The 19,190-nt window shown below is 61.3% G+C and overlaps 2 protein-coding genes across 4 annotated transcripts; both read right to left on the bottom strand.

The window, feature by feature from the left end:
- Positions 1-550: 550 nt before the first annotated feature.
- Positions 551-14,505, bottom strand: PITPNM1 (phosphatidylinositol transfer protein membrane associated 1). Of its 3 annotated transcripts, none has more exons than XM_061162420.1 (24): positions 14,216-14,505; positions 12,886-13,004; positions 11,196-11,410; positions 10,988-11,109; positions 10,561-10,785; positions 8,548-8,874; positions 8,360-8,455; positions 8,170-8,277; positions 7,396-7,457; positions 7,048-7,304; positions 6,538-6,727; positions 6,329-6,436; positions 5,911-6,068; positions 5,621-5,826; positions 4,972-5,142; positions 4,179-4,343; positions 3,773-3,921; positions 3,521-3,631; positions 2,977-3,093; positions 2,585-2,733; positions 2,343-2,492; positions 2,067-2,250; positions 1,655-1,783; positions 551-1,048 (listed from the first exon to the last, which is right to left on the bottom strand). In XM_061162420.1, exons 2-24 carry the CDS (start codon positions 12,961-12,963, stop codon positions 785-787), a joined length of 3,741 nt encoding a protein of 1,246 aa, XP_061018403.1. In that variant the 5' UTR covers positions 12,964-13,004; positions 14,216-14,505; the 3' UTR covers positions 551-784. The 3 variants fall into 3 exon arrangements, with proteins under 3 accessions (XP_061018403.1, XP_061018412.1, XP_061018394.1); XM_061162429.1 differs by lacking the exon at positions 14,216-14,505 and adding an exon at positions 13,916-14,095 and having other exon boundaries at positions 8,170-8,274; XM_061162411.1 differs by lacking the exon at positions 14,216-14,505 and adding an exon at positions 13,916-14,094.
- Positions 14,506-15,373: 868 nt separating this feature from the next.
- Positions 15,374-17,690, bottom strand: CDK2AP2 (cyclin dependent kinase 2 associated protein 2). Its single transcript, XM_061162397.1, has 4 exons — positions 17,038-17,690; positions 16,625-16,725; positions 16,404-16,536; positions 15,374-15,905 (listed from the first exon to the last, which is right to left on the bottom strand). The coding sequence occupies exons 1-4, from the start codon at positions 17,117-17,119 to the stop codon at positions 15,838-15,840; spliced, it is 384 nt and encodes a 127-aa protein (XP_061018380.1). The 5' UTR covers positions 17,120-17,690; the 3' UTR covers positions 15,374-15,837.
- Positions 17,691-19,190: the final 1,500 nt, after the last annotated feature.

Below are 19,190 nucleotides of genomic sequence, written 5' to 3'. Positions count from 1 at the left end.
GGAAAGCTGGGGTCATTGCCCCTCATTTCCTGGTACTCGGGTGGTTTGGGGAGGCAAACAATTGGGGTTCTAATCCCAGTTCCCCGTTCATCAGCTCTGAGACCTCTTTGGGCCTCCATGTGCCTGACAGAGAGATGAGCATGGTCTCTGTCACAAGGGAAGTGTTTCTTGCTGGCCAGGGCCAAGGTGCCTGGGAGCCTTCAGTCTTAAGCGGGGAGAGAAAGCAAGTGCAAGCCAAGAGGCTTAGTGCCTGGGTGAGGTGGGCTCCCAGCGCGGCCCTCCCCATCGCCCCCTCCCAACCCCCAGTCCCATGGCCTCAGCGCATGCAGGCAGTGGTTCCCGTGAGAAGCCAAGTCTGGGCCCCTGGGAACTGAAAGGCCAGCCCAGGTAGGGAGGGGAGGCTGACTCTCCAGGCCCCAGTCTAGGCCCTGCCCTCTGACCTGCTGCCTGACCCTGGGTACATCCCAGCTCCTCTTTGCCCTTGAGCATCTCTGTTGAACTAGAAACTGTGAGCTGGGCCACCCTGTGATGCTACACTGGTGGGCAGTCAGGCGGGATGCAGGCGGTGTTTATTTCCGTGGAGTCACACACGCTGGAAAAGCCTCTGGACCCTTGCTGCTCCTTCCCCCAGCCCCCAGGGCTGGGTGCCCCAGCATGAAAGGGAACTAACACTGAGGGCAAAGAGATGCAGGCTGTGGGGCTGGGGGCCCAGCCTTCCACAGCCAGCCACAGGGGCTCGTCAAGTGTATGAATAAATAACCCAAGTCCAGCCACGGTTGGGACCTCACTCTTCACTGTCCAGCTTGAGGCTGATGCTCCGCGCTTTGCCCCGCGCCAGGGTGGTGGGCGGGGTCCCTGGGCCCTCCCGCTCCGCCTGGCTGGGGCCCCTCGAGCGGAGCAGCTGGCTCTGTTTCCGGAGGAAGTCCACAGGGGCAGCCCCGCCATAGCTGCTCTTGGCCAGGGCGGCCCTTGAGGGTCCCACGGTGGCATGAGGGTGGGAGCCAGCCTCCAGCTGGCCCAGGTGGGCCACGTAGCCGTCGGACAGGAACTGTGGGCAGAGGTGGGCAGGGTGAGGGGATGGCTGGTCTCGGGCCCACACACTGCCCTCACCTGCCCTTCCTAGGCTCTGGGCAGTGCTGGCTGCAGTACCGGGCTGGCACAGCCTGACCAAACCCCGCCGGGGAGCCTGCCCCTCTCTGAGCCTCGTCCTGAGTTTCCTCATCTGTAAAATGGGGTTTTGGCGGGAAGTAACAGCAGCTGACATTTAACAGGCACTTGCTTTGTGCCTAGGCCAGTGCTCGCTGACATGTAGTAAATTACGGTCTCTGTGACAGCTGCGGAGATCTGCGCAGGTTTATCCTTTCCACCTTACAGACAGGAAAGTGAGGCTCAGAGAGGTCAAGGCTTGTGCCCAGAACCATGCCAGCATGGAACGAGCACCCAAGGTCTTGCTCATACTCCAGCTTGAGTTACTCATTCTGGCCAGCTGCTCCTGACCTCCCTGATCCTAGGAGAAGCCCAATTTCCCTGAAGCCGGCCAGCCTGTTCATGCCTTCCTCCTAGGTGCTTCTTAACAACACAAGTAGTCCTCACGGCCTAGACTCAGGCTCCCAAGCCCCAGCTGGCTCGCAGCCCCACCTTCATCGGCCCTCACCTGGCACTGCGCCTGCAGCTTCCGCACCGCGCGGCCCACGATGTAGGTCTGGCTAGGGGGCAGGCCCAGCGCCGCATACACGGCCACGTCTTTGGGGGACCCGTAGCCGGCCACGAAGTTCAGTTCCACCTGTGGCCGGAGAGGCCAATCAGCAGACCCCGGGGGGCGGGGCGGGAGACAGGGGGTGGGGTCTGGTGGGCGTTCAGTGCGGAAGGCTTAGGGGCGGGGCCGCTTAGTCTCCATCACCACGTCTGGCTGGGACGGTGGGACCAGCCTTGACCTCAAGGACTCTAGAGATCCCAGCAGGGATGTGCGGTCTGTTAGCCTGGGAGCCGGGGCCATGCGGGTGGGAACAAATGGGCCTCCTCCAGGGGTAATCGCGGGGTTCGGGGGCCCTCCCCAGCCACCACACCTCCTGCACCAGGCTCTGCAGGAACATTAACTTCTGGCGCAGTGGGTCGTGAGTGAGGCCATCGCAGAAGGAGACGACGCCGTGGGGGAAGTTGTGCTGCGACAGCCAGGCCACCACGCGGTGCTTCTGCATATCGGGACGGCCCGTCACGTACACGATCAGGTAGCCCGCGTCCTGCCAGTGCCTGCAGGGTGGGGCGGCCGTCAGCCCCGAGCACCAGGGGTGGGGACCAGTCCTCACCGCGAGCCGGGGAAGGGAAGGGGCAGCCTTTCCTACCTGACCACGTCCACGGCACCGGCGCGCACCTTGGGGTCGCTGCCCATGATGGACACACTGGCGGTGAAGGAGCCATCGATGCTGAAGACCACGGCCTCAGTGCCGCGGGCCACCACCGTCAGGCAGCATTCGGCGTAGGTGTGGTCGCCCCTACGGCCCCGGGGAAGGGGCTGTGTGAGCGGCGTGGGGGCGGGGCCCACGGGAGCCCCGCCCTGCAGAGGCCGGGCCCGCCCCGCGCTCACCTGACCACCATGCGCACCGGGTAAACGCCGACGCCCAGAGCACGCTCCAGGGGCACCGGGAAGGTGAGACGGCCCGAGCTGTTGGTGACCTCGGTGCCAAAGTGGATCCACTTGCCCGACAGCGGCTGCGTCATGATGTAGATGTCCACCTAGCAGGGAGAGAGGGCCAGAGGGTCCCCTGAGCGGAGCGGAGGGAGGGGGGAACCCCTGAGCGGTGCGGAGCTGAGCGGAGGAGGGCTGAGGCGGGGGAAGGAGGACCGGGTTGGGGGATCAACCCGGCAGGACCCGCAGCTGTCCAGGGAACAGGAAGCGGGACCGGGGAGCTCCCGCTTGGGGCCAGGTCAGCCCGGAGGGGGCCGGTCTACATGGGCCTGAGGCCTCTGTGTCCTAACCTTCTCTCCCGTGAGCGTGACCACATCCAAGGGTCCGTACATGAAGCGCCCGTTCAGCACCTGGGGTCGGCCCTCGCACACCACCGTGTCGCTCGCCCGGTGGTTGGAGGTGACGTTCTGGCGGGAGGAGACAGTGTGAGCCCGCGGCCAGGAGACGACAGGGAGGCGGGAAGAGCTGATGAGGGGGACCCGCGCCCAGACGTGTGTGCGCGCTGCCTGGAGGAGGCGGGCCCGCTCGCTGCGAGAGAGGGGCGAGGCTCGAGGGGTGGGCACTTCTGCTGACCCCGACCAGAGGTCGTGGGGGTCCTCTGTGCGGACTGCAGTTCCAAGGGGCGGAGGCGATATAGACCCGGTGCAGAGGCTGAGAGGGGCGAGGCGAGCGCCAATCCGAGACCGGACTTGGCGGAGGGGCCGGGGAAGAGGGAGGGGAGGAGATTCCGTGGTACCCGGGGGCGGGGCCGAGGCAGGAGGAGGCGGGACCTGGGAGGGGCTTAGGGGCAGGGATCCCAGGGAGACTTGAGGTCGCCAGGGGCGGGGCACGGACCCGAATCTTGACTTGGGTGCGTTTGCGCTGCCACTTCTCCCTGGGGAAGGCCGGGCTGTAGATGGACGGTTCCTCGCACTCGGTCAGGTGTGGCCGCTCCTTCTCGATCACCTGAGCGGGATGGGCCCCAGCGAGGCCACGTGAAGTGGGGGGCGGGGGAAGGGTCCCTGGGACTGCCCCTCCCCCAGCCCCGGCTCCCTATCCTTGTCTGCTTCCCACCCCTCCACCCCCACCCCGCATCCCTGGGCCCACCTGTCGCAGGATGAAGGCCACCACGTCGGCCGACTCCCAGTAGCTGGCGTGGAAGAGGTGGGGCAGCGTGACGGTGGGGAAGGCGGTGAGCGCCTCCGGGCAGTACAGCGAGTAGTCAATCCGCTTGGTCCCCCACCAGCGCTCCAGGACTGCTCGGCCACGGTGGGCAGTGAGTCAGGGATGGCCTCCCACCCCAGGCCCACCTGTCTGGCCTCTAGGGCTCTTCCCTCCCTTTCTTCCACCAGCCCTGCTCTTTGCTGAGTCCAGAGTTGGGTGCTGGGGCCCCCTCGTTCCAGAGCAAATGCTCTGGGGCAAGGGTGTCTCTGCTGGGCTTCAGCAGTGGAACAAGTATCCGCACCCCCACCACTGCCCCCCACCCCCAGGGGGGATGGCTGGCTGGACTTACTCTTAACCACCTCACTAGTGGTGCTGGGGGCAGTTGGCTGGGCTGGCGGGTCACCGCCCAACTCACTGCCCTTCCAGAAAGCACCGCTGGCAGACGTGGGTGTTGAGGGCACCAACATCTCCAGCTCCTCCAGAAAGAGGCCTGAGTGGGTCTGCAGAGTGTCGGCTGTGGGTGGAGGGCAGCCTCAGTGGTGGGCAGGGCCAGGCCTCCTTCCTGTCTTCCCACTGGGGTTCCAGGACCGCTCTGCCCTGCACCTCCCCCACCTCTGCTGCCAGCCGTCCCTGGTCAGGTCTTGGCTGAGGCTGAACTGCCCCAGCGTGTGGGTGGACACGAAGGGTGGGGGCATTCTCCCCTCTTAGCTCACCCCAGCAGCATTCCTGCCAGAATGCCTGCTGCCATCACCCCAATCCAAGCCCGCTTGTCTCATGGGGCCTCACTTACATGCATGTGTACACAACCCACACCAGGACGTGAACTCAAGTGCCCGTGGAGACACAACTGCATCCCTAGACACGGATACAGCACCCCTTCACCCCCCACCCCAGTGGTGGTGGCTGCTCTTGAAGTCACTGCCTCCTTTCTTTAGCCCAGTCACCAACACTGCCCCCAGCGTCTGGGCAGAGGGTCTTGGGGATCCAGACTGCCCAAGGGGCCAGGGGAGGGCTCCTGGTCCTGGGAGTGGTGACCTGAGAGAGTAGCAATGATGTAGGAACTACCTCTTGGGGCGGGGGGTGGTCTATCTCCATCCCTCACTGTTGGGGCCCTCCTCCTCTTTTTCCGGCTGAGTGCGTACCCAGCAGCAGAGATGAGCCATCTCCCAGAGGGAACTTCTGGTAGCGGGGCACTGTCAGGGGGGCGATGGCCTGGAACTTGGGGGCCAGCAGGGGCTCAAGGCGGGAGGCGCAGGGGTCAGCCGCGTGGAAGAGGTTGTAGATCTGCTCGCAGGCTGGCCGCATCTGGGCCACTGGTACCCAGAAGATAAAGGAGAGAGGGGGTTCAGGTGGACGTCCTGGGAGGTAGCGGTGGTGGGGAGTAGCTCCCTGACATGCTGGGTGATCCTGAAATAGCGCTTCCCAGACTGTACTCCCTGAGAGGTCCCTGGGGTCCCGCTTAAAAGTGAGACAGGTCTCTCGGCTAACAAGGGATCAGTCTTTGATTTGCTGATGCTCGGGATGAAGCGTTCCCGAGGCCTCTTGGACCCCTTCTCAGGAAGGGCATCTGGGTGTATGAGTTCCTCCTGGTGCATGCTGGGAAACGTGGCCTTGGCAAGTCCCTTCTTTCTGGGCCTCAGGTTCCCCTCTCTCTAGCCAAGCCACTTAATTTGTACAGTGGGGAATGGCGTAAGTGCTCGAGTTTCTGGTGAGAGGGAGAGGTTGGAGGAGCTAAGGGGAGAGGCAGATGGAGGAGGAGGCGTGCCCCCCACCTGCACCCCAAGGGCTCACCCTCCAATGTGGGCATCACGGTTTTGCGCAGAGCCAGCACCAGGCCGAGCGGGGAGCCAAAGAGGAAGAAGCCGGAGACCTTGAAGTCAAGGCGGGCGGCACAGGGGGCACCGTCGGGAGCCTCAGAGGTGGCAGTGGGTGGGCAGGAGGCTGTGCTCGCCCGCCGGGGCTCCCCGGAGGAGGTGGCTGGTGGGGCTGCCTGCAGGCTGCGTGCGAAGGTGGCCGTCAGCGCTGCAGCCTCCGCAGCCCAGCACAAGCCCAGTTTGGGGTTGATGGGGTGGGACTGTCACCTGTTTTGAGAGCCCTCAGGCTCGGGACCGGCCATGTCGCTGGGGGTGCGCTGGGTGGGCAGGGCAGAGGGTTCTGGGCTGGCCCGGCCCAGCCCCTCGGCCCCCTCTGCCAGGGGATCCCGCACTGGGCCTGCCTCCGGGGAGAGCAGCTCATTGTTCTAGAAGGAGCAGGAGACAGAAACATCCTTAGGACTGGAGACAATCAATTTCTACTTATTTGGAAGTGAGGAAGGAGGCGTGGGGGTTGGGCAGGGACTTAGAGCCCAGAGCCCCAGAGGGGATGGACAGAGGCAGCAGGGAACAGGCTGGAGAGAGGTCAGATTCCGGGGACAGAGAACTAGAGCAGGGGAGTCTCCTTGCCGCCCCCCCCACCGCCCCGCCCCGCTCCTCCGGTGGAGGCGGGTCCAGCCACACTGACCATGCTTCCACGGCGGCTGCTGCTCCGGCTCCCCGTGCCCACGCTGGCACTGTGGCAGAGCGCATCAAAGCCCAGGATCCCGCCCACGCCGTCCCCGATCAGCACCACCTGGGGGAGAGGGCAGCGCGGTCAGGAGGGGCTGCAGCAGAGGCAGGAGGGTGGGGGAGGCTTGGGCGGCAAGCTCCCGGGGAGCACCCCTAACCCCTGACCTGCCCGCAGAAGCCGGCGCCCTCGGAGGAGCGCAGGAAGGCCGAGTAGGCCTGGTTGGTGCGGGCGATGACTGTGGCCACGGCGCCCTGGTATCGGGATGACGAGGTGGCCAGCAGCGGCAGGGCAGCCAGGGGAATGTGGTCCTGGGAGCGGGACAGGCTGTCCCCATCATGGCTGTAGGGGCTCAGGCTGTAGGAGGAGGGGTGGAATGGATGGATAGGAGCATCCAGGCCCGCCTCTGCCCCCTCTAAGTCCCCCGACCTGTTGGCAAGTCCCAGCACCACGGGGGCTTTGTGGGGACCACCAGTATCCCAGAGGGCTCTGTGATGGAGCCATAGGCTAGAAACTGTGGTCCAGCTGGGTGGGTGACTGGCCCAGGTGTCTGGTTTCCTGGCCTCCTCCCCCCGCCCCCCCCATGGGGGCCTCTCTGGTTCCAGGAGCCTCCAGGTGGCTGTCCACACCTCAGGGACCCTGTATGTCCACCCCCCCTTCCACCCCCTGACCAGTACTTGGAGACGAGGGCATAGGCGGCGGCGCAGATGGGTGGGCAGGGCACCAGGCGCAGCGCCACGTGGCCCAGGGCCTCGGGAAAGTGGACGCGGGTGACGGCCTCGAAGGCTAGGCTCAGCGTCTGCACGTCTGCCCGCTTGGAGTCGGCATCTCCTGGGCCCGAGTCTAGGATGCTGCCACTGTGCAGGACGAGGAAGAGGGCGTGGACTGCGCATGTGTCTGCCCCCAGCTCCCCGGCGCTGTCTCCATCTGGGCCCTGCGGGGGGCACAGTGTGACACCAGCATCCGAGCGGTGGCTGGTGGGTGGCCGGGAAGAACTGAGACGCGGGGTGGCCGGCCATACTCACTTCCGAGTCCCTGGGTGCCCGGGCCCCGTCCCCTAGGTCTTTGGTGCCCTCAGTTCCAGGGTCTGTGGGAGGGAGAGAGACTGAGGGCTCTGTAGGGATGCCCTCATCTGGCACTTCAGGTGCCCCTCCTCTCTGTCTGCCTGGGCACTCACCCCGGCCCCCATCTCCCTCGGACCTCCCCCTCTCACCCGACCCCCCCCCCAGGTCATTTCACACTTCTAGGCCTTTGCACAGGCCAGCCAGTCCCTGCTGGTCCCAGAGACGCCTCTCCCCACAATGCCAGTTTGCCTGGAAGATTCCTTCTGATCCTGCCCTGTCCCATGTGGTAGCCACGAGCCACATGTGCCTGTTTAAGTCAAAGTGAATTAAAATACTATGTAAAATTCAGGTCCCCAGTCACACTCACCACATTTCAAGAACTTAAGAGTCACATGTGGCTAGTGACGAGTACCTTTCCATCATCTCAGAAAGTTCTTTTGGACAGAGCTGGTCTAATCCTTCAAAACCTGGTTTAGACCTCACCTCTTGCATGAAGACTTCCTGGACTCCAAATGAATTCCTCCATTCTTTGTTCTATGTCTTACATTCCAACCATCCATCCATCCACCCATTATCCACTCATCATTAATGATCCACTCATCAGGGTGTATTTAAAGAGCACCCTTTCTGGGTTGACATTCATCTTAGGACCCCGTTACATTTAGGAATGAGTAGTTCTCTGATCCAACCACTTAGGGGGTGCGGGTGGCCAGTGACTGGATAGGGGATCTTTACCTGGTGTCCCCTCAGCCTCCATAGGGGAGGCAAAGGCGTCTATGAAGTCATTGGAGTTCCATTTGGTCATCTCCTTGGGGAAGACCTCGTCACTGTCCGAGAAGCCTTCTGAAGAGACCAGGGACTGTGTCATGGGGTGGTAGGAGCTGCTCAGGGATCCCCCCGTCCCCAACAGGGCTGAGGTGCTGACCATGGGCATCAAAGAACTCGTCCTCAGAGCTGTTCTCAGAGTCCCGGGCGATGTTCTGCATGCGCCACTCGGACAAAGTCTGGGGAGACACGCCCCCTGCAGGGCCACGTGGGCCTCAGTCTGGGCATCTGGCCTGAGGGCCGCTCTCCCCCGACACCCCACCACCGGTCCCTGTGCCCCAGCCTCACCTCCATGCTGGGATGAGTAGGAGGAACGGGAGGATGAAGACCACTGCTTGCTGAAGCTGGCATCGGGCGAGGCATCGGGGCCCGGGGGGGCCTCGGGCCCGTCGGGGGTGCCGGCGTTGCTGGCGCCGGCCCGGGCCTCGGTGCTCAGCTTCCCCGGGGGCTGGGCCTCGGGACCCTCACTGCCTGTGTTGCACTTGGCCATACGCTGTGCCAGCATGCGGGCAGTCTCCTCCTCTAGTGCCCGGATGTCAGCCATGCTCAGCTCTGTCCACTCGTCCTGCCAGCACCAGGCCTGTCGGTGGGCCCGCAGCATTACCCGGCGCAGACCTGTAGGTGCCCAGACATCAAAGCCGTGCCCTCCCCACCCCCACCCTGGGCCCTGGGTTTTCCTGCCGCTACAGCCGCATACCAAGCCCTTGAATTCCCTTGAATTTGGGTAATGGCTCCCTTGCGCATACCACCCACCCAGAGCCACGAAGTAGGGCAGGGTGAGTGCTGTCCAGGAGATGGGAGTGGGAAGTGGGGCATTCTTCTTCCTGTCCCACTTACCTCCCTGCCCATGGGATGCCCAGACATCCCAACTCTTAGCTCTGAGCCCACCCCAACACCCCAGGAAGCTGGGAGCAATGTTTGTTCTTGCTCTTTCAGCTGGCTTCCTGCTGACTTCGTCAGGAGTTAACAATTAAGGCGTTAACAGTTAATGAAATTGTTGATGGTTAATGAAGGTGTTAATAGTTAATGGAAGTGTTGGCACTTAATGAAGCAAAAACACTATACCCATTCTGGGATATTTTCATCTTAGCAGAGGAATAAAGTTAGAAACCTCAATATCTAGGAAATAAAGTAATAATGATTGAATTATAGACTTCTGGAAGGAAATGCATTAGAATCTTAGTAATGGTTATATGTGGGTGATTTTCACTTTTTTTTTTGGCTGTATCACATGGTGAAAGTGAAAGTGAAAGTTGTCTGACTCTTTTGTGACCCCATGGACTGTATAGCCCACCAGGCTCCTCTGTCCATGGAATTTTCCAGGCAAGAATTCTGGAGTGGGTTGCCATTTCCTTCTTCAATGGTATGTGGGATCTTAGTTCCCTGATCAGGGATCAAGCCCAAGCCTCCTACATAGGAAGTGCAGAGTCTTAACCACCGGACCGCCAGGGAGGTCCCTTAATCTCATTTGTGCTTTTCGGACTTTTTCCAAATTTAGGATAAAGAGCCTGTATTACTACTCTCTGAGCTAAATTTCCTCATCTGGAATCATAATAGCCTTTACCTTGAGGGGTGTGGGGGGGTATGAAAGATATCTTGTATGGGAAGTGATTAGCAGAGGATTTGGCATCTTGTGATCAATATCAGCTTTTGCTATCTGGCCCAACTTTTTCCTTATTTACAAAAGGGACAATTAAGGAAGCAGCTCCCTGGAGGGGAGATTCCATGAGAGTCCGTGGTGGAGTGGAACCCAGGTCCCTGGGGGCCCCCATCCTTCTTCCTGTGGGGAGCCCACCATCAGACCTGGGAGGTGGGGCAGGGCTAAGCCACGGGAGTATGACCTAGGGCCTGCTGGAGACCAGAGCAAGAGGATGGAACTCAGAGCTGGGGTGGGAGGGACTCTGACAGCATCTAGCTTCAGCCTGCACTCCACAGCATGTTGCCACTTACAGCTGGTGACCCTCCTGAGAGTCTCTAAGCCTCGCTTGACCCACAGAACATTGGCGTCTTAGAATTTCAATGAATGAGCAGCCTCATCTCTGAGTGTCTGAACCTGCATGAACCTCAGAGAGCATGTCGCCAGCTTCTTGCCCTCCTGACTCTTCCCTGTATGTACCTCAAGGCAGGCTCCCCCAACCCCAGCTAGGCTGCGCTGCTCCCCTCTGCCCCAGCACCCAGCCTATCAAATGGAAAGGCTGGCTTTGTGTTTCTGTGTCCCTGGCAGACTGGGAGCATCCCTGCCCCAAACACGCGGCCTAGTGCACGCTGGGTAAGTGAAACCTCCCAGGACGGGGTGCTCACCAACATCATGGATGAACTGCTCGATCTTGGCCTGCATGCCCCAGTAGCGGAACTCAACCTTGCACAGCTTGTAGGCGCACATGAGGGGCCCGGTCTGAGCTGCTGTGCGCGCCCAGTCATCAGCCAGCGGTCCTCGGCCTGTCTTGGCCGAGCGGTACAGCCGGGGGTCCTCTTCTGCTTTGTACTCGCCTGGGGCCACGGCATCCCGCACGATGTCGATGGTATCTGGGGGGTTCCGGCAGCCCTGAGCAACACCAGCCCCCTCCAGCCCGTGCTACTCCTCCCCCACCTCGGGACTGGGAGGGCGGCTTTTCACGCACAGAAAGCCTAGGCCAGGAACTGAGCCTGGGACTTGTCAGAGGCCACCTGTCCAGGCGGCAGGTGGCCTGAGCGGGGCTTTGGGATCACTACTGGCTGTAGGTCTCACCCAAGATGCGCTGTCTCCGCTCAGCCCCACTCAGGTTGAAGACATTGGGCTGCTGTCCCCCATCGGGCAGGTAATAGGTCTCAATTTCAATGGAGAATTTCTCCACAAAGGGGCAGGTGTACCTGGGCAGAGGGCAGGGGGTGAGGGTCACCGGTGGGTCCATCAGGGCGGTTCCCCTCCTGGCCCCTGACCCGCCCCACCCACTCACCGGGTTCGGGTGTAGGGATAAGCATTCCAGGATTCCTCCTCCACCTGCAGGGCGGCCTTGGGCAGCAGTGCCCGGAACCAGCCTGGGATGTGGGAGCCCACGTGGTACACCTTGTGTGTGTACTGTCCACTGCCGCCCGGCCCATCTGTGTAGGGCCGGTTGGCCAGGATCTCCACGCCACTGCCCTCGCCACTCGACTCCTCTCGGCTCTTTTTCTGCAGCCCAGGGCAAGAGGAGGACGGGCAGCTCAGTCCTAGCTCCGCTCCTGGGATGGGCTCCCCAGAAGGGCCTGGTCCCCTGCACAGCGCTGAGGCCTGAGTCCCAGCCTTTCTAGCTCTCTGAAATCCCATCCTGCTCCCCTGTAGCTCCTGGGGTCAGGATTACAGCCTCTGACCGGTCCCCTCTGGGGTTCTGCAAGCCAGGACTTGTTTAGTCATTCAAGTATTTGCTGTTTGCTCTACTCCAGGCACTGTCTGGGCTTATATTCATTGGGATCTGTTGATGTACAGAGTAAAGACCCCTGCCTGCCCTTGTGGAACTGTACACTCCAGCGGAGGGAGACATAATAGACAGAAAACAGAAAAAAAGCATCTTAGAGGGTTCTAGGTGCTATGGTAAAAAGAAAGCATAGACTAGGGTTAGGTGGATAGAACTGGGGGTTGCAGTTTTGATAGGATGGTCAGGGAAGGCCTCACTGAGAAGATAGCATGACCATGATTTGAAGATGACTTGGGGGGGAAAGGAGGGTGCTGAGCAGATATGGGGTGGGGGGTGTATTTCAGGCAGAGAGAGAGCATGTGTAAGCTCCTGAGGGGGACAGGCTGCATGCCGTGCTAGCAAGGGGCCAGGGTGGACAGGCTGGAAGAATCAAGGAGAGTAAAAGGGATCCCTTCCTTTCTAGGACCCCAAAACCAGCTCCTGCCACACCCCTCCTAGCTGGAGAGCACTCAGATCCTGTCCTTATGTAGCTCTGGAGTTTGAACTTGGCCCACCCAACCCTCTGAGGCCAGATCCCAGCCCTCTTGCTTGCTCAGACTCTGGTCCCACATTTCAGGGGACGCCTCAGGAATGGGCACCGGTCTCCTCCCCTCCCCGGGCGCCTGTCCTGGCTCATGCTTCTCCACCCAAGCCTGGCTCCCTGCCTGCTTCCTGTCAGCCCAGACCTCACCCTCTGGGGTCCCTGCCTGCTCCTCTGACAGTCTCAGGGCCTGAGCCTCAGCCCATCTCCCTGACCGCCGGGGATGGCCAGGATCCTTCACCCTCTGGGAAACCCCTCCTAGTCTTTCTCTACCCCCTGGGACCCCTCCTCACTTTCTGCCCCCCACACTTGCCTCCTCATGCGCTCCTCTCCCTACCCCCAGAGGATTACGGATTCTAAGGAGGATTAAAGGAGATCAGATGGGGGCTGAGCGTTCAGCAGGGGCTGGGCACTCGGGGTGGGGAGGCACCACCAGGCCCTTCCATCCCTCTTCACAGGGTCCTTACCACCCCACCCCTCCCCCACATCCGACTGGGGACGCTCTCCTGCTCTGTCAGGCCTGAGCCCTCCTAAGCCCCGGCGGGGCTGGACTGGAGGGGGATTGCTGGGCCCGGCCCCTTGTCCCAGGTGTGGCCTGCGCGCTCCTGCGGATACCCAGCATGAAGCATGCCCCCATCCCCTCTTCGGTCTCCTACTTGCCACCGCCCTCACCTGGATCATGTAGAGCTGGGCCACCTGGTACTCGTCCAGGCTCATGGGCAGCAGGATGTGGTACTCCTTGATGAGCATCCTGAAGGCGCTCGGTCGGCCGCGCGCGGCCTCCGCGGCTCCTGGCGCAGGGCACCGCGCGGCCGTCAGTGCGGGGCGGCGGCGCGCGGCCCCGAGCCCCGCGCGCGGGCCGAGGGGCTCAGGCGCGGGGACCCCATGCCCGGGCTCGCCACAGGGCAGGCAGCGGCGAGCCCAGCTCGGCAGCCAGCGCCGCGGGGGGCCGGGAGCCGCCGCGAGACTGAGCGCTGACCTCTTTTCCGCGCAGCCCCCGCCCCCCGCCCGCCCATCGCCATGGCAACCGCGCGCTGACGCGGGCCCCCAGGAGCCGCGGGAGGTGGCCGGCGGGGTGGCGGGCCAGCCTCGCCTCTCCGGCCGCGGCGGCGTCCTAAGCCCCTCGGAATAGCATCCTTTGGGGACCCGCCCCCGGGAATCCCGGGGCCCCTCCTTCCGGGCCGCCTTCCACCACCGGCCCCTCGGGGCCCGCCCCCTGCATCCCTTTCCCCGAGTCGGTCCGTGTCCCCTACTCCTGGACGTCCACTTAGAACCTTGTCCCCCGCGTGTCTCTCCGCGGAGCAGCCCCGTGCATCCCCCTCTCCCCGCACTCGAAACTACTTTCAAAGACCAGATAACACCTCGGCCCCGAGACCTGTCTTCCCCACCCTGGCGGGCAGCCCAGTCCCCACCTCCCCTTTACTCGCATCGGTCCTGGACCCCCGGCACTCGTCTATGCAGCTGCCTCATTCTCCTTCTCCAGGGCTGACCACTCTTCGGGCTCTGGCTAAAAGTACCCTAGGGCCCCCGCCCTGCAAGCCCCGCTCCGTCCACCTGCGCCCCGACTTCGCTGCCGCCCTACCCCCACCTCGCACCCACTGAGCAAGCGAGAGGCCCCGTTGCCCCCACTTCCCTCTGCTCCCCGGCGTCCCCGTGCCCCGCCGTGCTCTGGGTCGGCCCGCCCTCCAATGTCCCGGCTCACCTCTAGTCTAGGGTGGACGCCCCTCAGCCGGTACGGGCGGGGACCGACGGGCCGCGGGTCGGAGCCCCGAGCGCCCCCAGCCCCGGCCGCGGATTCCAGCAGTGGCCGGACCCTCTGGAGGCGCAGCGCGGGCCCATGGCCCCGATCTTCCTCCGGGTCTGCCCGCCGGCACCCCTCCGGTCCCTCCCCGCCGCCCGCCGCGTCACTGCGGCCGCCCCGCCCCCTTCCTGGGCCCGCGGCCCTCCCCGCCCCGGCGGGGTCCGGGCAGCCCCGCCCGCGGCGGCGGAGGGCGGCCCCAACCTTGCTTCCTTCCCCAGAGCGGCGGGGGAAGAGGCCCTTCTCCAAATGCTGGCGCTGCTTAGTCTGGCTGTGTTCTTTGGGATCCCCAGACAAGCTGGGATCCTACCTCCACCCTGGCCCGGCCCTCCAGTGTGCTATGGAAATAAGACAAGAGTCCCATCCCCAACTTCCCGGGCCCTGGGAAGCCGGGGCCCAGGGTGAGGGAAACGCCTCCCCGTCCCAAGTCTGGCCAGCGGTTGGTCTCTGACATCCCTGGCCTAGCCGGTGGGGTTCTGGTGTCCCAGACTTCCAGGTCATTCAGAGGGCTGCAGTCACTTTCACTTCCAGTCTTGGGGCTCCTCCCGGAACGGGGCCCCAGCGCTTTCCCCACCTGTATCTTCCGGGTTCACAAGTCTGGCCAATGGCGCCCAGACCCTGGGCAAAGGCTGCCAGGGCCTAGGGCTGGGCTCTTGGGACCACACCCAGTTGGTTAGAGGGCACTGGGATGGTGCAGGGTGGCAGGGCACAGGGTCTCACCCACACTGGGGAAACCAGTTCTCGCTCAGGTCCTGGGGGTTGGGAAGCAGCCTGGCTCCCTTTCTTTCCTCTCAGGACTCAGAGACAGGGTGTATTCCGAGCCCCAGGGCTGATTCCAAGCTTAGGATGTTAGGGTGTTAAGGCATGTGAGGGTGGAGCTTAAGTGAACTGGCATTTCCACCCTCCAGGCACCTTTCGTCCAGAGAAAGAACCCTCTGGGCTCAGGCTGGAGACAGCCCTCCAGCTGTGGAAGCAGCCCAGGCCTTGTGCTGCCCCCTGGTGGCATCTTGTGAAGGAGGGCAGGGCACTCAGCTATTGGAGTTCAACTCTTTCCACAAACAGTGGGCAGGCCGAGGGCCGGGGAAGGGCAGGCTCCCACTCAAGGTCAATGGGCAGTGGAGGCAAGGCAAAGCTAGGCTCCGTGGGCTTCCCTCCCACTCACTATACCCCCTTCTCCCTCCGTCTCCTCTTTCCCTTTCTTCGTGGCCCACCAGGCTTAGCAGAAGCACCAGGCTCAGAGAAACTATGAACTGTGGGTTTCTCTGGTGGTCCAGTGGTTAAGATGCCAGGCTTCCAGGGCAGAGGCATGGGTCCGCGGTGCACGGATAAAAATAAATAAAATAAAATAAAAAGACTATGAGCTGAGAGAACAACTCCAAATTATATTTTATTTATATAAAAAGGGCATATTTAGCAAAAGACACACTGAGAAAAGAGTTATTATGGCCCAGGAGAAAAGGCAGGGAGGCGAGGGGCCTTCTGAGGCCCTGCTGGGGGAGAAGGGGTCTGGGCAAAGTGGATAAAAGTCCTGGGTAAGTGCTGAGTGGTGGGGGCCACAGAAAGGAGACAGCTCCAGTTGGATCAACACTGTTGGCAGGTCATGGGTGAGACTCACAGTGACCTCGCTGCTAACTCTTTCGGGGGTTCCAGTTAGTGCTGCCGACTGGAGTTAAGAGCCATCCCACTGGATCCTGGAGGGCACCCACCAAAGGACACAGGACAGGAAGCCCAGGATGGGAAGTGCAACTCGGGGTGAAGGCCAGGGAGAAACAGGTGCTCTGCAGTGGCCAGGAAAGGTCCAGAAGCTGAGGTGGAGTCGAGTCCTGTTACGTGCGGGCGTTCCGCTCTGTCTCTGCCAGGCACTCTCTGACGAGGGCCCGGGCATGGATGATGCCTGGGGTGGGCATGGGCAAGTAACATAGAGGATCTCAGCGACCCTCCACAGTCCCAGGTCTGCCCTCCAGAGGAAGACCCCTCCCTCACACCCCCTTTTCTTTCAGTGAAGGGGACTATAATCTAATGAGGGACTCGATGACATTAGATGTTTAGACATTAACCAGCAAATTTACCCCGCTGAAATACAAAGTTGGATGGCATCACCAACTCAACGGACATGAGTCTGAGTAAACTCCAGAGTTGGTGATGGGCAGGGAGGCCTGGTGTGCTGCAGTCCATGGGGTCACAAAGAGTTGGACACGACTGAGTGATTGAACTGACTGACTGAAATTCCCTGGTTCTTCCTTAGAAACTGACTCAATTTCAGGTCACTTACAATGCCTCTCTGGATAGTGATCCTGGCCCTCCTCTAGGCTTGGCTCAGGCGGCCTCCAGAAGTCTTTCCTTCCCTATCTTGTGAAGGATTGTTCAGTGTTTGTCTCCTGGCCTCACTCACCTCTCTTCAGGCGCTCCATGGCGCTCTTGCTGCCAGCATAGGTGGGCCGGATCTCTTTGCCCATCTCTTCTATGACGGACAGAAGGTCGGTGTAAGTGCTCTGGGAGCCCTGGGCGCCAGGTGGTTTCATTGCCTACGTCAAAAGAGAACAGGGCAGTGAGTTCAGGCCAAGAGGGCGCCTCCAGTCCTTATCCCACAGGCAATCCCTCAGCTCCACTCACCTGCACATAGCCCATGGAGGGAGGTCCAAAGTCATTAAACAGTGGTCTGAAAGGGGCAGCGGCTCCCGGCACAGAGCCCGATGGTGATGGGACACTTCCAGCTGCAAGAGGAGCGAGTAAGCAGTCAGCGCTGGTCAGAAGCGCCTCCTCCCGGCGCTCCAAGCCTCGGACTAGATTCGCCCCGATTCCCTCCAAAGGTACGCTCCATTCCAGCCCGCTAAACTTCAGGACAAGCCCCCTCCCGCTGCGCTCATCCAACAACCCTTACGCGACCACGCCCACTTTACAGGCCAGCAAACTGAGGCTCGGCGAGGACAGGCGGCGGGCCTAGTACACTGCAGAACTCGGGCCGTCTTCTCTTCGGAGACCTCGACCGCCCGGGCAGGCAAGCAGGGATGGAGCTGGGTCCTCACCTGTTGGGACCGGGGTGCCGGGCCCAGGCGTGCTGGAGCCGGGGGTGCTGCTGGGGGCGGGGGCGATGGGCTTGTAGGACATCCCCAACTCCTGGGTGCGGCGGACGCCGGCCGGCCGCTCCTCCCGGGTTGGCTGCCTGGCCTCTGAGCCGCGCTCTGATTGGCAGACCGGCAGCACGCCCCTGGTAAATAGAGCTCGGGCCGGAAGGGCGGGCGGGCACGAACGATCCTTTACTCCCAATTGGCGCGCGGAGATGTCACTCGGCCCTCCTCATTGGCAGAGACCGGCCCCAACAGGCCGCAACCGCTGCTGATTGGCCTCCGCCTTCCGGACCTCGCACCTGTCTGCTTCGGATTGGGCGGTGGCCGACACCCTCCACAATTGGAGAGTTCGCGGCCCGGGCCGGCGCGCTCTCAATCCGATTAGTCCTCAAGCCTAAGGGGCGGGGCTTCGGCAGCCTGAGAGCTGGGTCTGGTCCGCCGCGGTTCGCGCCGAGCCGGGCTTCCCCGGCGCGGGTGCCGCCCTCGCACCTCACTCACGTTGCTTTGTACGTCAGCGTCCCGCTGCCCCGTCCCGGTTCGGCTGGGCTGTGGCCGCCGCTGCCGTCACCGCCGCGGCGCGCGCGCGCGCGCCTGTCCTCCGCTCTCGGTGCCGGAGGACGCAGGGCTTTGACGTTCCCAGCCCCGCGCCCCACCCCGTGCGCTTTTACGTCACCTTTCACCGGTTCCACAACCTGTCCCCGATTCGCGCATGCGCCCTCCCCGAGGCCTCATCATATGTTCCCATGGCAACGGGTCCTGTCCCTACGCGGGTGATGCGCCTCTCCCTTCCAATTGCCTGGACCTCGGGTCTAGGCTGGTGTAAGGTCCAAGGGCGACTTCAAAGACTCCTTAACCTGCCCCCCCCCCCCCCACCCCACCAAAGCCCCATGCCGGTGCCTCATCATGACAATCGCAGGAACAGCTCACCTTGAATACTTAAACTGTTTGCCGGGCCCTGTACAATGGACCGTCCTGGATCCTGGACTACAGCACCATCTGTAGGGGTCAGACTGATGGTTGGAAGCTTACATCACGTCCGCTAGCTGTTTGCCCTTGGGCAAGTCACTTCAATAGGCCTCAGTTTCCCCATCTGTAAAATGAAGACATTCAGTTCAGTTCAGTTCAGTCGCTCAGCCGTGTCTGAATCTTTGCGACCCCATGGACTGCAGCATGCCAGGCCTCCCTGATACATCGCCAACTCCCAGAGTTTACTCAAACTCATGTTCATTAAGTCGGTGATGCCATCCAACTATCTCATCCTCTGTCGTCCCCTTCTCCCTCTGTCTTCAATCTTCCCCAGCATCAGGGTCTTTTCCAATGAGTCAGTTCTTCGAATCAGGTGGCCAAAGTATTGGAGTTTCAGCTTCAGCATCAGTCCTGCCAATGAATATTCAGGACTGATTTCCTTTAGGATGGACTGGTTGGATTTCTTTGCAGTCCAAGGGACTCATAGGGTTGTTGTGGGGATTAAATGCATATTCATAAAATGTTTACTGTTTCATTTTCCTTTTCCCTATACATATCTCCACTCAGATCCCTCCCCTCAAATCTCATTTCTCACAACCCTGGATCTTAGACTCTCCTCCAAACATTAACCCTTTTCCCGAGACTCCTCCTTAAAATCTCGTGCCCCTCCCCGCCCCCAGCTCTGTAAATTTTTCTCATCCCCAGGACATTGTTTATTCATTCAACAAACATTTTCTCACTCCATCCTCCACCTCAGGTCTTGTGCTGGACACTGATGGAAATGAACTAGTCATGGTTTCTGTCCTCAAGGAGATCCTAGTCTCAAAGAGAGACAGACAGGGAAGTAAAGCCACACAATAGAGTAAGACAGTATGGATTCCTGGGACAAGGAATTCCAGAGGGACAATTCCTTTGGAATTCAGAGTAAGGATCCAGCCTTGTGACATCACAGAAGTCTTCCCAGTAGAGGTGGCTTTCAACAGGTGAGTCAACAAAGAAACTGATGTTTTTATACAATGGACTCTTATTCAGCAATAGAAGGAAATTATCTACCTACAAAAAGACACAGACGTATTGCTAAGTGAAAGAAGTCAGTCTGAAAAAGACACATGCAGTATGATTCCAATGATATGACATTCTGGAAA

Source organism: Dama dama, chromosome 2, assembly GCF_033118175.1.
Source record: "Dama dama isolate Ldn47 chromosome 2, ASM3311817v1, whole genome shotgun sequence".
In the NCBI taxonomy this organism is placed as follows: domain Eukaryota; kingdom Metazoa; phylum Chordata; class Mammalia; order Artiodactyla; family Cervidae; genus Dama; species Dama dama.
This window is presented reverse-complemented; position numbering and strand designations above follow the sequence as displayed.

Excerpts from the sequence above, each read along its gene's own strand:
- PITPNM1 (XM_061162420.1), bottom strand. The coding sequence starts at position 12,963 with ATGCTCATCAAGGAGTACCACATCCTGCTGCCCATGAGCCTGGACGAG. Across the intron at positions 8,278-8,359 it reads CGAGTTCTTTGATGCCCATG|AAGGCTTCTCGGACAGTGAC; the intron begins GTCAGCACCTCA and ends TGGTCTCTTCAG. Across the intron at positions 1,784-2,066 it reads TGCAGAGCCTGGTGCAGGAG|GTGGAACTGAACTTCGTGGC; the intron begins GTGTGGTGGCTG and ends CTCCGGCCACAG.
- CDK2AP2 (XM_061162397.1), bottom strand. The coding sequence starts at position 17,119 with ATGTCCTACAAGCCCATCGCCCCCGCCCCCAGCAGCACCCCCGGCTCC. Across the intron at positions 16,726-17,037 it reads CGGCACCCCGGTCCCAACAG|CTGGAAGTGTCCCATCACCA; the intron begins GTGAGGACCCAG and ends CTCCTCTTGCAG. Across the intron at positions 15,906-16,403 it reads CATGGAGCGCCTGAAGAGAG|GCATCATCCATGCCCGGGCC; the intron begins GTGAGTGAGGCC and ends TGCCCACCCCAG.